The sequence below is a fragment of the Castor canadensis genome, chromosome 6 (assembly GCF_047511655.1).
Source record: "Castor canadensis chromosome 6, mCasCan1.hap1v2, whole genome shotgun sequence".
In the NCBI taxonomy this organism is placed as follows: domain Eukaryota; kingdom Metazoa; phylum Chordata; class Mammalia; order Rodentia; family Castoridae; genus Castor; species Castor canadensis.
The window spans coordinates 17,773,315-17,790,003 of record NC_133391.1 but is presented as its reverse complement, the minus strand read 5'-3'; the positions used below and the strand labels follow the sequence as shown (position 1 = coordinate 17,790,003).

At 36.8% G+C, this 16,689-nt stretch overlaps 1 protein-coding gene across 5 annotated transcripts in view; it reads right to left on the bottom strand.

The window, feature by feature from the left end:
- Itpr2 (inositol 1,4,5-trisphosphate receptor type 2) overlaps positions 1-16,689 on the bottom strand; it is an 842,075-nt gene that overhangs the window by 811,542 nt on the left and 13,844 nt on the right. For all 5 annotated transcript variants that reach the window (XM_074075818.1, XM_074075817.1, XM_074075816.1 and 2 more), the window contains exon 2: positions 4,743-4,813. In XM_074075818.1, the coding sequence (XP_073931919.1) occupies positions 4,743-4,813 (71 nt within the window). The remainder of the gene's footprint in view (positions 1-4,742; positions 4,814-16,689) is intronic.

Genomic DNA, 16,689 nt, shown 5'->3' with positions numbered 1-16,689 from the left:
CGTTTCAAATAAAAAAAAAAAAAAACTAAGGGAGATCCACAAAGATTTACTTTTAGTTGTCTAAAATCTCTAAAATGAGCCAAGCACTAGGGGCTTATGCCTGTAATCCCAGCTACTCAGGAGACAGAAATCAGGAGGATCATGGTTCAAAGCCAGCCCAGGCAAATAGTTCAAGAGACCCTATCTAGAAAAACCCTTCACAAAAATAGGGCTTATGGAGGCTCAAGGTGAGAGGCCCTGAGTTCAAGTCCCAGTACCACCAAAAAAAATCTCTAAAATGTTTTAAGTCACTTGAACAAATCATAGTATGAATACAGAAAAGGAAAATCTTTTCAAACTAATTTGAGAATAGCATGTGTCTGGCTGAGGCAAGAGGAACAGAAGTACAGCTGGGCTGCTGATGTACTAAAATGATAAGGAAGGGTTCTCTGGAAACTTGCCTCCCTGACCAACAGAGGAATAAAGCTGCAGTGAAATCTGGGGCACCCTGGGAACCAAGTTTTAGGACATGATCCCAGGGAAAGTTTGGGTGCCTCATTTAAAAGTACTGAATGGCCACTTGAGGTTATCTGATATGGATAAGGCTTCATGCCTGGTTCTGCCCTGGAAGAGGTTATGGGGTCAAGGTAGCCTCTTTTGTCTTTAATGCTCTGCAGTGTAGAAAGGAGTGCCATGTTGACTATCACTGCTCAGAACATACTGACCCGTCCAGCTGGGGAATAGCATTCTTCTCCAACTGAGCAATGTTCTCAGCCACACGCCTCTCTCCCATTCGCTACTCTCTGCTTCTAGAATTCAGTTAGACACTGCTGGGCCTTCTCAACCTACACTCCAAATGTTTCATGACTCTTCAAATTCACTTCCTTTATGTCTGTCTGTGCTAAAGTCTCATCAATCTCAAAGCTCTCTTCCAGAGCACTAATTCTCTAGTGAGTGTTATACAGCATGGTAGTACATGCTTTTGAAAATCTACCTGTCCTCATCCACACTGTGTTCTTCGTTATGATTTCTCCACATTCTTCTCTTTTAAATTATTTTACACACACTGATGGTGTCACATTGTCTCTGGCAGGTTTTGGGTTTTTTGGGGTTTTTTTATGGTAGGTAGTTCTGGGATATGAACTCAGGTCCTCAAGTGGTAGAGCTAGGCAGGCGCTCTACCACTTGAGTCACTGGCAGGTTGTTCTTGAGTGCTGGTCGCATATGTGTGGTTGTTTTACTGTGAGTCTATCCTCAGTGAAGACTCTACTGCAAGCAGACCTCACTTGTCCTGGGTAAGTGGTTTTATGAACACTTACCGAGTGGTTATATGAACATTTCCGGGGAAGGTTTTCCTCCAAAGCCTGTTTCATGCTTTCTCTTCTGAGAATAAATTTATATTTCTTTTCCAAAGTGACCAGTTTAACTTAAAGGACATTGTGTATATCACTCTCTCTGCAAGGTTCTGAGTTTAGGGAAAATGAAATATTCCTATAGAGATATTGTATATAAAACACCTACTACAGAGACCAAATCATGATACTATTAGCCAGATGTTAAATATCTCCCCTCACCAGTGACACAATCAGCACATCTTTCCTTCAGGATGTGGCTCTAAAGAAGTTCTCCGAGAGTTGTAAGCACAAAGATGAGATAAACAGAACTCAAGAACAGCTAAGTCAAGTCAGATGACATCTTTAGAAAAAGAAATCATACTAAAATATTTAAAAACAAACATGCTAATAAAAAAAAGAGTTGTTTAACAATGCTTAGAAAACCAAAAGAATCTCACTCAACTTGTAACATTTTTGTATCTGAAAGCGTTCAGGAAGGCAAGGATGGTTCATCACTGGCAAAGCTTAAGAGTAAATTAAATCTGGAAAAAATACGCCTAGTGAAAAAGCAAGTATGTATTCCATGTGGTGAAGATGATAAGATCTACTATGACAATGAAATGAAATCTTGGGAAGAACAAATGAGTAAAGTTAGTGGATGAAGTGATCTTATACATTTCCAAATGAAGCACCAAGCGAAAGACGACAATGAGGAGAGTTAAAATAGAAGATCAAGTTGTGCTCATGACAGTGAGGAGCAAAATCAACTACGTCTCAACACCTGAAGTTTTTGTAAACTTAGAAAGGATAAAGGTGGTAAATACTTTATATTCATTTTTTTTAACTCATGGACTTCTGTCAGTTAAATACATTAGTATTAGTATTTTTTTGGAAGTACTGGGTATTAAACTGTTATTATTTTGGAAACCCCAACAAATGAAAGTTCAGGCAAAATTTTATTTTGTGTTTAAGAACCACTGAGAATTGACTGGACATGTGGTTCACACCTCTCAACTACTTTGGAAGCAAAGATAGGAGGGTGGCAGTTGGAGGTCAAGTAAAAATGCTAGTGAGACTCTATCACAAGGAACAAGTTGGAAGACTGAGATTAGACCCTCTCACTCTGTACAAAAATAAAACTCCAAATGGATCTAAGATCTTAATGTAAGACCTAAAACTTTGAGATGGGTATAGGAAAAAGTAGGGAAAACTCTGGAAGGTATAGACAGAGGTGACCATTTTCTAAACAGGACTAATTAGTTCAGGGAATAAGAAGAATTGACAAATGGGACTGCATCAAGTTAAAAAGTTGCTTCATATCAAAAGAAAGCTACCAGAATCAAGAAATAACCTACAGAACAGGAAAAAATCTTCACCAGCTATTCAACAAATAAAGAATTAATATCTAGAATATACAAAGAGCTCAACAAACTAACTGGCAGAAGAACAAATAATCCAATTAATAAATGGGCAAATGAACTGAATAGACAGTTCTCAGAAGTAGTACAAATGGCTACTAAACACATGAAGAAGTGTTTAACATCCTTATCCATAAAGGAAACACAGATCAGAACCACACTAAGAATCCACCTCACCTCAGTTAGATTGGCAATCATCAAGAAAACAAACAACTAGCAAGGGATTAATAACCGGAATATAAAGAGAGCTCAAAAAACCAACCTCTCAAAGAATCCACAACCCACTGAATAAATGGGTAAATAAGCTGAAGAGACAATTCTCAAAAGAAATACAAATGGTCAATAAACATATGAAGAAATGTTCAACATCTTTGACCATAAAGGAAATGCAAATCAAAAATAAACAACATTCCTTCTCATCTCAGTCAGATTGACAATCACCAAGAAAACAAATAACAAATGCTGCCAAGGATGCAAGGAAAAGGGAAGTTTTATACACTGTTCCTGTACAGTTAGTGGGAATGGACACGATTCCAACCATTATGCAAATCAATATAGCGGTTCCTCAAAAAAAACTAGAAACAGGCTTACCTTATGACTCTGCCACACCACTCTTGGGCACATATCCTAAGGACTGAGACATGAATGTAAATGGGTCTCTGTAGGGGAGGAATCAGTGGGAGGAAGAGGGTAAGGAGGGTATGAGGGAGAACGAGGATCAGTGCATGCTTCATATACACATATGAAGAGAGCACAATGAAACTGTCTGCAAACGGGGGAAGAAGGGAATGGAAATAGAGTGAAGGGATGAGCATGCTCAAGGCATGCTGTACTCATGAATGGAATCACCACAATGAGATCCCTTCATAGTCAATGTGTTGCTAATGCAAAACTCAAATAAGAATTTAAATAATAAAGTAATGGTAGAAAAAGAGAAACTTGGAAATAAAAAGAAGTATAATGCAAAAGAAATCACTGTAAAGACACAGTGTTGACATTTTGGGTATATCATTTTGAGTATTTCTCTTTGTTTTTCTGGAAATAACTGAATAATCTTACATTCAAATAGAAAATTAATACGTGATAATGATAATAAATTTGGACAATCCTGAAAAGTAAAAAGTGGGAAAATAAAAATTAACCTTACATGCAAATAAGAAAGAAAGAAAAGAACAAGCTAGGTGACGCACTCCTGTAATGCCAGCCATGTGGGAGGCAGAGATAGAAGGGTCACCATCCAAGGCTGGCCCTGGCAAAAATCATGAGAATCTATTTGAAAAAATAATCAAATCAAAAAGGCACAAGGGCTGTGGCTAAAGTGGTAGAGTGCTTCCCTAGCAAGTACAGGGTCCTGAGTTCATACTCCAATGAAGAAGGAGGAGAAGAAATGTTTCCATCATTCTGAGAATGGTTTGAGCAATGGTTCATTGATTTGAGCAATCTTCTAATTGCTGCTTTTAGTTTTCTATGACTCGCTACAGATTCCATTAATCCTTCTTTTGTAACAGTTATGATCAATCTCTTACCATGATCAATGTCTCAGGTAAGGAGGTCATCAAACTACTTCTAAAATGACAGTTAAAATGGAGTTCTAAAACAATAATTAGTTATTATACATCATTCAGAATATTATTTTTAAAAAGCAAGCTATTGCATCATTGTCATTCTCCTGGAGACTTTACAAAGACAAATTAATGAGCTAACAATTAAATGCTATAACATTTATAATAGAACTGCCACAGAAATATATAAATATTATTTGACTGCATTTACTGGCTTGAAAAGTAATCATTCACAGTTAATTACCAATATTTCCTTTTAACAAAGAAACTATTGTGCAATAAAACAAAAATTGAAAGTATGCTTTCAAACCCTCAATAAGTAAAAAAAAAAAAGTGGGGAAATTTTTGAAAGAATTTTCAGTGACACATTGTATAAAGTTTTAACTTATTTTAAGACACACAAAGAAATCTTCCACCACAGGCTTCGTCATGGCAGAAATGTTTCTTACCTCTGAACTTCTTGGGTGGGTTGGCGAGGTCACCTGCATCTGGGTGCACCACACATCTGTCATCCACCAACCTGGAGGAAAAAGCACATTCACTGTTACAGTCACAGTCCACAGACTGCACAAGGACATGTACAAATATTCAGAGTTTTAATGCCATTCCTCACTCAGAAACTTTTAAATAATATGGATTTATTAAAATATCATGGTACACAGAGATACTCACTAAAGCAAGTCTGACAGAATTTAAGAATAGGAATCCTTGTTAAGTGGTATAAGAATGTCACAGACAAACCATGGAACACCATAAAGCTATTTAAAATTCTATTCAATGAAATGCATGGCCTCTAGAATGTTATAATGTTATAAAAATAATCACTAGCCAGGACTGGAAGAGTGGCTCAAATGGTAAGAGCACCTACCTGGCAAGTGTGAGTGAGGCCCTGAGTTCAAACCCCAGTACCACCAAATAAAACAAAAAACAAAAATGGTGGGTTCTACCTTTGACCCTGGCAAGCTGTGTTTGTGTTAGTTACTTAATGTCTCTGTGCCTTACTTTTTAAAAGAGCCAGTTGCAATCCTACCAGGTTCTTGTATTTCTGTGGTCTTTTTTTTTTTTTGAGTCTCTGATTCTGTGCTGTAAGTAGAGTGGGCTTGTGATATTATTTCAATAGCAAATTCTGACATGTCACATTTTACACACTATAGTTTCAAGTACCTGGGAACATCTCCTTTTCAAAGTTTGCACATTATTTGATCATTGCAAATACTAGTAAGTGACTTTCTTCCACTCACTCACCGCAGTTTTCAAATGTGTTATTTTAAAAACTTAAGAACTTGTCATTTGGTATATGAACACTTTTTCACCAAGCAATATTCAAGTTGCCCAAATATGGAGTCAATCCCAAGGCTGTAGCCATTTCCCAAGCACTTGAAATGTTTCCAGTTTTCTTCCATAAGAGACATAATCAATCATCTATCTATCTACATATATATGTATAAACTAAAGCATAAACACTAATCTTTCAAGTACTGCTACATGGAAACCCCTAAAAATACAGGACAAATCCAAATATTTAAATGTTTTGATCAGAGTAATTATGCAAGACTTAGTTTAACTATTAGCAACCTTTTCAAAAAATAGGTGCCCTATGTAACACAAAGACATCTGCATTAATCTTCTTTTAAATCGCTGCAAGAAGCCATCATTTTTGAAGCAATTATCTTCAGGATAGAATGCTAATGAAACTAAAGGGTTAAAGAAAACCTAAGATTTACATATAGTCTTCCAAAAAACAGCACATAATTCCTAACTGATTTCAGAAAGGATGTGCCTATATATTTAGAAGGCTTAATTAAATTCCTGACCCATCCAAAGAAAACCATCATTACTTTTTCTTCTTTATCCTCTCTACCCTGCATCCTTGTCATGTGGACATCTTTGCACCCAGTATTAGTGCAAGTCATCTCATGAAGCATCTTGCTCTAGACCATCCACTGTGGTTATCACGAAAGTCAAAGCAAGTGTAAAGTTCCTTCTCAGAATATAAGTGGTATCTACACCCACTTGAGATCAATTACCTAGTGATGGTGGAGCTGACTTAATGACTCTCAGTTCTTAACCTTCTGCGAAGAGCTAGGAAATCACTGGCAAAACGACTCACATAGCAAAATTCAGGTCCAAGTGTCCCCTATCATTTCTACTGAGTTTTCGGCACAATTTGCTGATGCTTTCAGGAAGAAAATGCTAATAACCAGAAAGTTACTTAGGGCAGCTCTCTTCTTCTAAGTACAGACATCGTTCTCACCAAGGTTTCTGCCTGCTTTTGGTCATTCCTGTGCCTAAACATAGCTGCTTTTTAGATTTTGTCCAGAGTTTATAGCTGTCTTACTGCAGATGAAAATTAAAGAAATATGAGCTCAAATGTTTAAAAATTAGATAAGAAAACAAGGTACTATGCCTGAGTCAGCAAAAGCAACAACAGATATTGTAATCATCAACAAAAAAATAAAAATCACTTAAGAAATGTTTAAAGAAATGAAAAATATATTTAAAAGATCAGGGAGGAAGAACATCAGATGGACTGATAATGAATTTCTAGAATTAAAACTATTTATAAATATAGTGGCTTTAAGATGATAAATTCAACACAACTAATTAATAACCTTGAAGATAGGTCTTGAGAAACTACTCAGAATAAGGCAAAGAACAAGAAGGTCGGAGAAAGCATGAAAGCCGAGTTAAGATACACAAAGGGTAGTGCCAGAGGAGAGAACATAAAATGGAAGAGACAGTACTTGAAGAGATAATGTCTGAGAATTTCTAGGGGCAGTGAAAGACAGAAATCCACAGACATGAAAACACAGCATGTCCAAGAAATAGATATATTTAAATTTTTTAAACTACATATAGTAAAAAAAAAAAAATCAGAACATCAAAGACAGAGGAGGTCTTTAAAGTGTCCTCAGGGAAACAATTAACTAGGACAATTAGATCAGCTCAAACTCCCAGAATCTGTAACAAAAGCCAAAAGATATAGAATCATTTCTTCAACGCAGGGAAAATTTAGCAGTCAAGCTAAAAGTATGTGCCCAGCAAAACTAACTTTTAAGAATAAGGTTAATGTAACATGAGGTTTTGTTGATAAATAAAAACTAAGAGTTTTACCATTAATGGTCTTTCTCCAAAAACCACCCTATAGAGTATAATTCAGATAGAAGGAGAATTATCAGAGCTGGAGGAGTGGCTCAAGTGGTAAGTGCCTGCCTAGCAAGCACAGGCCCTGAGTTCAAACCCCAGTGCTGCCAAAAAAAAAAAAGAAGGAGAATTATCAGAGTAGAAACTCTGAGTTTTAAGAAGAAATGGAGAGAAAAACTGGTAGACATGACGCAATCTAAGCAAACACTGTCAGTATAAAAGAATAATGACTGACTAACATGGAGTTAAAAAGAAACAACACTGTTCTGAATCACAGGCTGTGGTTCTGAATCACACAGTAATGACTTCACATTTCAATCAAATTAACACTGTGCTGGGTCTGCAGAGTAGAAATGTTTCCCATACATCTTTATCAAAGTACAACTGATGAACAAAAAGTACATAAATTTAGCATATATGATGTTTTGCTTTTTTTTTTTGGGGGGGTTTTTTTTTTTCATTTTTCTTTTATTATTCATATGTGCATACAAGGCTTGGTTCATTTCTCCCCCCTGCCCCCACCCCCTCCCTTACCACCCACTCCACCCCCTCCCGCTCCCCCCCCTCAATACCCAGCAGAAACTATTTTGCCCTTATTTCTAATTTTGTTGTAGAGAGAGTATAAGCAATAATAGGAAGGAACAAGGGGTTTTGCTGGTTGAGATAAGGATAGCTATACAGGGCATTGACTCACATTGATTTCCTGTGAGTGTGTGTTACCTTCTAGGTTAATTCTTTTTGATCTAACCTTTTCTCTAGTACCTGTTCCCCTTTTCCTATTGGCCTCAGTTGCTTTTAAGGTATCTGCTTTAGTTTCTCTGCGTTAAGGGCAACAAATGCTAGCTAGTTTCTTAGGTGTCTTACCTATCCTCACCCCTTCCTTGTGTGCTCTCGCTTTTATCATGTGCTCATAGTCCAATCCCCTTGTTGTGTTTGCCCTTGATCTAATGTCCACATATGAGGGAGAACATACGATTTTTGGTCTTTTGGGCCAGGCTAACCTCACTCAGAATGATGTTCTCCAATTCCATCCATTTACCAGCGAATGATAACATTTCGTTCTTCTTCATGGCTACATAGAATTCCATTGTGTATAGATACCATATTTTCTTAATCCATTCGTCAGTGCTGGGGCATCTTGGCTGTTTCCATAACTTGGCTATTGTGAATAGTGCCGCAATAAACATGGATGTGCAGGTGCCTCTGGAGTAACAGTCTTTTGGGTATATCCCCAAGAGTGGTATTACTGGATCAAATGGTAGATCAATGTCCAGCTTTTTAAGTAGCCTCCAAATTTTTTTCCAGAGTGGTTGTACTAGTCTACATTCCCACCAACAGTGTAAGAGGGTTCCTTTTTCCCCCGCATCCTCGCCAACACCTGTTGTTGGTGGTGTTGCTGATGATGGCTATTCTAACAGGGGTGAGGTGGAATCTTAGTGTGGTTTTAATTTGCATTTCCTTTATTGCTAGAGATGGTGAGCATTTTTTCATGTGTTTTCTGACCATTTGAATTTCTTCTTTTGAGAAAGTTCTGTTTAGTTCACATGCCCATTTCTTTATTGGTTCATTAGTTTTGGGAGAATTTAGTTTTTTAAGTTCCCTGTATATTCTGGTTATCAGTCCTTTGTCTGATGTATAATTGGCAAATATTTTCTCCCACTCTGTGGGTGTTCTCTTCAGTTTAGAGACCATTTCTTTTGATGAACAGAAGCTTTTTAGTTTTATGAGGTCCTATTTATCTATGCTATCTCTTAGTTGCTGTGCTGCTGGGGTTTCATTGAGAAAGTTCTTACCTATACCTACTAACTCCAGAGTATTTCCTACTCTTTCTTGTATCAACTTAAGAGTTTGGGGTCTGATATTAAGATCCTTGATCCATTTTGAGTTAATCTTGGTATAGGGTGATATACATGGATCTAGTTTCAGTTTTTTGCAGACTGCTAACCAGTTTTCCCAGCAGTTTTTGTTGAAGAGGCTGCTATTTCTCCATCGTATATTTTTAGCTCCTTTGTCAAAGATATAGGTATACACTGTAAAGTGATTAAATAAACCAATTAACATAACCATCACCTCATATACGTATTCTTTTGTGATGGCAACACTTAAAATCTACTCTCAGCAATTCTGATGTGTAAAATACATTATTAGTAAGTCTAGATACCATGATAATACATTGATTCATGCTATTCAGCTGAATCCTTGAACCCTTTGGCCAGCATTCCTCCATTTCCCTTCCCCTGCTCTGCTTCTGAAACACCAAGCTTTTTAAGATTCCACCCCTGGTCAGATGAACAGTCCTGCCTTTCTGTACCTGGTTTACTTCACTTAGCATAACATCTTTAGGTTCCTCTGTGCTATTGCAAATGACAAGATTTTCTCTTTTAATTGCTAACTAGTACTTCCAAGTACATCACATTCTCATTATCCATTTGCCCATCAATGGACAATCAATCTGTTTTCTTGTCTTGGCTATTGTGAACACTGAAATAAGCACCTGGCTGTACATGTCTCTTGACATGGCAATTTCATCTCAACACCCAAACTGGGATTGCCTGATCATACGGCAGATTTACTTTTAATTTTTTGAGACACCTCTACAATGTTTTCTGTGGTAGCTATAGTAATTTACATTCCCATCAACAGTGTATGAGGGGGTCCCTTTTTTCCACATGGTGCCAATACTTGTCCTGTCTTGTCTTGTTGATGCAGCCATTCTAACAGATGTGAGGCAGTATCTCATTGTGGTTTAATCTGCATCTCCCTGATGTGACACTGAGCAGCTTTTCACATACCTGCTGGTCATTTGTATGTCTTATTTTGAAAAGATCTATCCAGTTCTTTGCCCATAATCAGAATAAAATGAATGTTTTTAATGTATCACTTAAAAGAGAGATTTTTGATTGGATGAAATCACAAGTGTCACCACTAACTTGTAAGGGCCAATAAAGGCACAGCAGGAAAATACTAATAAAAAGAATAGTATGGTAGCAGTGAGACCATCAGAAAAAATAGTTTTTAAGGAAAAACACCTTATTCGGGATAAAGAAAGCTATGACATGATAAGAGGTACTTCAGTTCCTTTGGAAGACATAAAAATTCTAAATTTATATTTAAAAGACTCAAAATACATAAAACAAAAAAAAATTTTAACTACAGGGAGAAATTAACAAATACATTTTCATGGTAGGAGATTTCAACACACCTCACTTACTGATAGGGCAAACAGACAAAATTTAGTATGGCTACATGCTTAGAACCCCATTGATAACAAAGCTGATGCAATGGACAGATATACAACACATAACTTCTAAGGAAAAATACCAAACTTAACAAATGAAAAAATATATTCCTTTCAAGTATAGACAGAACATTAACGTACCAGTTCCTTTAACTGTATTCAGGTTATATGGTTTTCATATCCCCTCTCCATCTCTAAAGGATAGTCTAAATTGACAGGATTGTTCTTTTAAAGAAAACATTATTTTCTTGGCTTATATTGAACATATGTTTAACAAAAAGCCCATGTCACCCTTCCTCCAAAGGTTTGGGGTCCCTTTGAACCCACCATCTCCGACATGCTGTCTATTATCTTACTGTGGCATATACTTCAAGCTGTTGCCTTATTGTTTCCTACGTCCAGCTACACGTCCCCAGTAAATGACAGGCTCCTTTGGGTACAGCAGCAGTGTATTTTTAATCTTTGTATCCTCAATACCCAGTACCGATAGTAACTACACCAAAAATTTCAACAGAATGAATACATTCATGGATCATAAAGGTAAAGAAAACAAGCTGGAGGAGACAAGATGACCTGTCTTTATGTAGTCTCTTCATTTTGTATTCCTTTATGAAAACAGACCAGTGAAACTTGTTACAATTATTCTATGAAGGGAGAAAGAGGGGATGAGGCAAAAGATGGAGGGGGTGAATCTAGTTAAGATACATTATAAGCAAATATGTAAATGTCACAATGCATCCTCCTTTGTACAACTATCATATGCCAATTTTAAAAAAGACAAAATCAGAAAAATCATAGGAAGAAAGATGAAGCAAGCAAGTAATGATGACATAAACATTCACTCTTGGATTATGCCCTGGGAAAACCATCAAGTACCATTTAATTATATATTCTAGAAGTGGATAGTTAAAGAAGACCTCCAAAAATAATCTAGTCAGTATGAGTATAAGGCAGAACAGACCAGAACACAGCATTCCTTGGCCAAAAACACTTCTTTGCTTTGAAATCTTTTGCAGTTGAAGATTAGGTCTGTAGCTAAAGACCTGCCTCTTCCGTGTTCCTTTAACTATGCTAACTTCTTCAAAACACCGTAAATATGAGAAGCAACTATCACTTCCTGGCTAATCAGACATAAAAGAGAAATATTCCTGGGAGGAAATAGTTGGCAAGAGAAGTTCCCTGGCCAGAAAAACCTCTAGCAATTATAGTGCAATTCCCACAATCATCACAACATGAGAAACTACACTCATGTCTCCAGACAGTCAGAGGGTAGAAAAGTAGCCTTATTAAAACTACAAGCAGATGACTCTGGTTTTCAAGTCAATCAGTAACTGTGATGTTTCTAAGAACTATTAGAAAACGGAAGAACTCAAAATAAAACAACTTCCCATTCGCACGTAGTTCTTTCATAGACAAAGCTAAGGGCATGTAATTAACAGTGGCTAAATGTGAACAAATATGGGCTTTAAAAAAGATGTCACTCCCAAGTCATGTCTGAAACCAGTAAGGAAGGAATCAAGGGGTGTATGGCACTCTTTTAAGCCATTTCTATGCACAAAGAAAATAATCCCATTTATCTGTGTTCCTGGCAAGGGTCATGTTGTGGTTGCATGACAGATTCATACTCTTCTGGAGCATTTTATTTAAAAAGCAGAGATCTCTTCTTCTGGGATGGAGTGAATAAATTCTTAACCCCAAATAATGATGCAATCCACATGACCTCTGAAAGTAAAACCATCTGAGGATACAATCAAAGGAAAAGAAAAAGAAGCAGAAAAGTCAGACGCACTAAATCATTTCCCTTGTTTCTAGGTTGAACAAAATTTATTTTTCCAACACCTCGGGGCAGAAATACTAGCATTCTTAAAGTAGAATCCTAAGAAATGAATGTATCTCTAAATACAAGAAGGCCCCAACTGTACTCCCTCCCCTCCAGACAGAGGTCATCAGAGCCACAAGAAAAAGTTCCTAAAGAGACAAGTGGCTTCCAATACAACAGTACAAAAGTGGGATCATGTAAATTTAACGCTGTGTTTTTCTTTCTAAGAGTCTAGTATCACAGTTGTGCCTTTTCCACACTAACTGTTGGGAAAGCTATCTCTCTGGTTTAATTATAACAGAGATGATAGCAGTGCTAACTCCTAGGGTTGGCTTTAAAAGTCACTAATTTGATAATGCAAAACCCTGGCACAAAAAAGTTGGCCATCGCTGTCATCAGCATTCATATCATTTAACATTAAGTAAATACTCAAGTGATTAGCTACCTTAATTTTCAAAGCCATCATTTATTATTACCACTTCACTGTTGAAAGAAGTTCCCCAGTAAGGTAATCACTTCAGAAGAAAAAAAATTTAAATCCCTTCATAAAGAATTCCATTCATTCCACAAATATTTATTGAGCAGCTACTGGGTGCCAGGCATGGTTCTAAGTACAAATGAAGCCAACACCCTTCCTCTCCTCCTCTCCTCTCCCCTCCCCTCCCCTCTCCTCATTTTTTTTCCTTTGCATAAGTGGGTATTTATTCTCTTAATTCTTAAAAATTCTGTAAGAAATACAGGAGTCTTTCTTTGAAGAATGTATGTGCCTTTGGTATCCAAAAAACCAAATGCTCAGTAAGGAACATACTTAAACTGCTACAATCTTAAGACAGTACTATTAGCCTCATTACAAGCTATTGCACTGGTTGGGAGTAGAATTTTGCATGGCAAAATATTATTTAACTATAAATAATGAAAAGTTCAATATTTTCAAGTTAAAAATTCTAGACTGTGCCTGCCTGGCAAAAAGTAAGAATTTTCATTTACTTAATTCAGTAAAATCAGAATTTATTCTTCTTGGTAGAAAGTCTTATTCAAATCAATAGGAAAAATAGGGCATAGAAAAAATTCTTCACGTGGCATAGTAAAGAACCAGCAGGACTCTTTCACTAGCCCAAGAAAGGATACAAGACCAAGGCTCCCATCATCCCACATAGAACTTGGTCAAGGAGAACAATTAACCCAAGAGGGTCAAAACGCCTTTACAGAAGCAGCCATGAACAACGAAAGAAAATTCCTTTGTAATGCAAACCAACTTATTTCTCAGCCACCTGCCATCTTGTGGAATAAAACTGAAGACTAAGTAATAAAATGTACACAATGAATTTTTTTATCCCACCCAAATAATTCACTGATTTATATTCAACAGGTATATACTACCATCACTCTTCTCTACAAGATGTCTTACTAGAAACAGGCGATCTCATCTGATACTTTGGTAAGAGTTTTCTGATTTCCCCCAAGATGGTATAACCTTCCTGTCCCCTGGAGAGGTGACCCAGGAAAAACAATGCCAGCAGCAGCCATTTCACTCCATGGCTAAGACCTGCTGCTTACTGTCTTTCTATAGTATATGTGTTCAGTATTTCTCGGCCTGTATCTGCCTCTCTCATTCTCTTTTATAATGTCAAGCATTTAAACAGATGTTGTGTTAAACATACCCAAAATGTTTTTCAAATTTTCCTTATCACAAGATTGGACAAGCTATGAAGAACAAATGTAGACTTAATATTATACTCACTCTCTCCTCCGAACCAATACAGGTTTTATCTTTTCTTATTTAAGCTTATTTAGTTTTACACACTAAGCTAATGCCACTCATAATTATAAATCAAATGGAAAAAACACATCCATTAACAGACAGTTCTTCAACTGTGTCATTTCTGGATTGTACATGAAGGCTTTGTCACTGCCAGGCCGTATCACAAAGCTGATCACATCACCTGCCAGAAGGAGGAATATTCCTTAACCATAAGGAAGAAGAAACCTCCACAATGTCACTTTGCTTCTGCTTCTGACCTGTTTGAGGGAGGTCTCTGAAAGGCGTATCATTCTGAAGTTTTCTCAGGATTGAGATTTCGTATTACCAAGAAAATCCTATCATTCCTTTTTTGCTTTGTATGGATAGTTCCTATGGTAAATGGTTGCTCAAATCCTTATAGCTGTTTTTTTCATAGCATTTTATATTTCAATGTTAAATTGCTTCAATGACATTTCTTTAGTTACCTGTTATATTCAATATTCTAAAAAAACAAAAGCTCTGAAATGACTTACCATTTTCCCTGTGACCACACTTTTCTCTGGTCAACGCCACAGGGACCTTCAGTCTCCCTTCCTTTCATACAGCAATCGAAAACCTCTTCCTGGCCTGTCTAAAATCTGAATGTCAGGACTTGGCAGAGCAGGGCTGTCTGTAAGCCAGGCTCCAGCGCCAGCATTGCAAGTGCTGTCGAAAGACTAGGGAGCAAGAGTTTTCTTGAACAAACTTGGGATTTTAAAACAGGACAGAAAGGGTGTGATAGGAAATGCTTTATTTTCCCTCACTTAATGCTACATTTCCTCTAGAGTTAATCAGGTAACTGTGCTGGTGTTCCCCCAGTAGTCTTCCTGCATGCTGGAGTTGAAAGAGACAGCTGGACCAGTTTTCCAATTGACTTTGTTTGTGTTTAACAATCAATGAAGTTTAACGTCATGTTTCATATACTCTCACATTCTGAGTTTGAAAGAAAAAAAGGTGAAAAGTAAGGATTCGTTAATGATAACCCCAAATATGACTGATCATTGGGTTACAGTCAGATGTTAACTGCAGTATACTTTTAAAATGACTACCTAAAAATTAATTTTGTATATAACAAAGAATTATTTGTTTTTCTGTTATTTTCTGTTCCTTCATCAATAAACACAAAATAAGATCAAGAAAATACTGAGTTAGTAAGCTAACTTACATTTTCTTTTCATTTGTATCACTGCTTCAGGGGAAATACTTGCCTGCTTTTCTAGCATAGGTGACCTCCTTATATAGCTTAATCACTCAAAAACCTAATGCTAATTTTTTTAGTACTGGGATTGAACCCAGAGCCTCCTACTTGCTAGACAAGTGCTCTACCACTTGAGCCACTCCCCTAGCTCTTTTGTTTTTATTTTGTTTTTGAGATAGGGTCTCAATACCTTTGCCAGCCCTTGTCTCAATCCTCCTGTCTCTACCTCCCAAGTAGCTGAGATTACAGGTAGGAACCACCACACCCAACTTAATGCTAATTCTTTAATGTCTAGCATGTACCAGGTATTGTTTTCCAAATACTTCAAACTGGTGTAATGCCACTTGTAACCCCAAAGAACCACTGTGGAGAACAGACTGGAAGAATTAACACTCCCAACTTAAAAGATGTGGGACAGAACTCAGTGAAGTAGGCTTTCCAAGTTTTCAGAACCTCTTCAGGGCAGAATTCGGACCGGAACACCTGAGCAGCCTTGCTACAATCATATTGCCTTTAAAAACTCACTACCAAACATCTATCTATTCAATGATTTGACTTCAACCTTGAAATTACGTGTGATTTCTAGACAGTCATGTCATAGTTAACTAATCTTCAGTAGTTTAACATGGATTTTAGAGATTTAAGATAGAGAAAACATAAGATGAAGATGACTTTGCAGAGCTAAAAAAATTTACTTTAACTATTCTAAGTCCACACAAAAATCACATTTCAAATACTACATTTTATATACGAATAAAGAAATACAATTCATATATTTAATTCAAGCACAACACAAATTAGGTTTTATTCAGGGGGTATATTTATTTAAAAGCATTTTAACAACAAAATTTGCTAATTTTTGAGATCTGAATCAATTATCTCAATTTTAAATTTAAATAATTTAAACCCTGTTTATTTTGCACCCTCTTTGTGTTCATTATGTACATATGAAGTACCGCTGTTAGGCCACAGAAAAGATAAGATACTTGTGTACAAACAAAAGCTAACAAAAGTGGAAACCCTCACAATTATGTTTATGTGAGCATCAGAGACTTAAATCAGTTGTTTTCATGGATGACATTCACTTCTCGAAGTGCTGTGCTTATGAATAATGTCTGACTTTGTTTAAAATTTCTGCATGAATGTTGGGCGCCGGTGGCTCACGCCTATAATCCTAGCTACTCAAGAGGCAGAGATCAGGAGGACCAAGGTTCAAA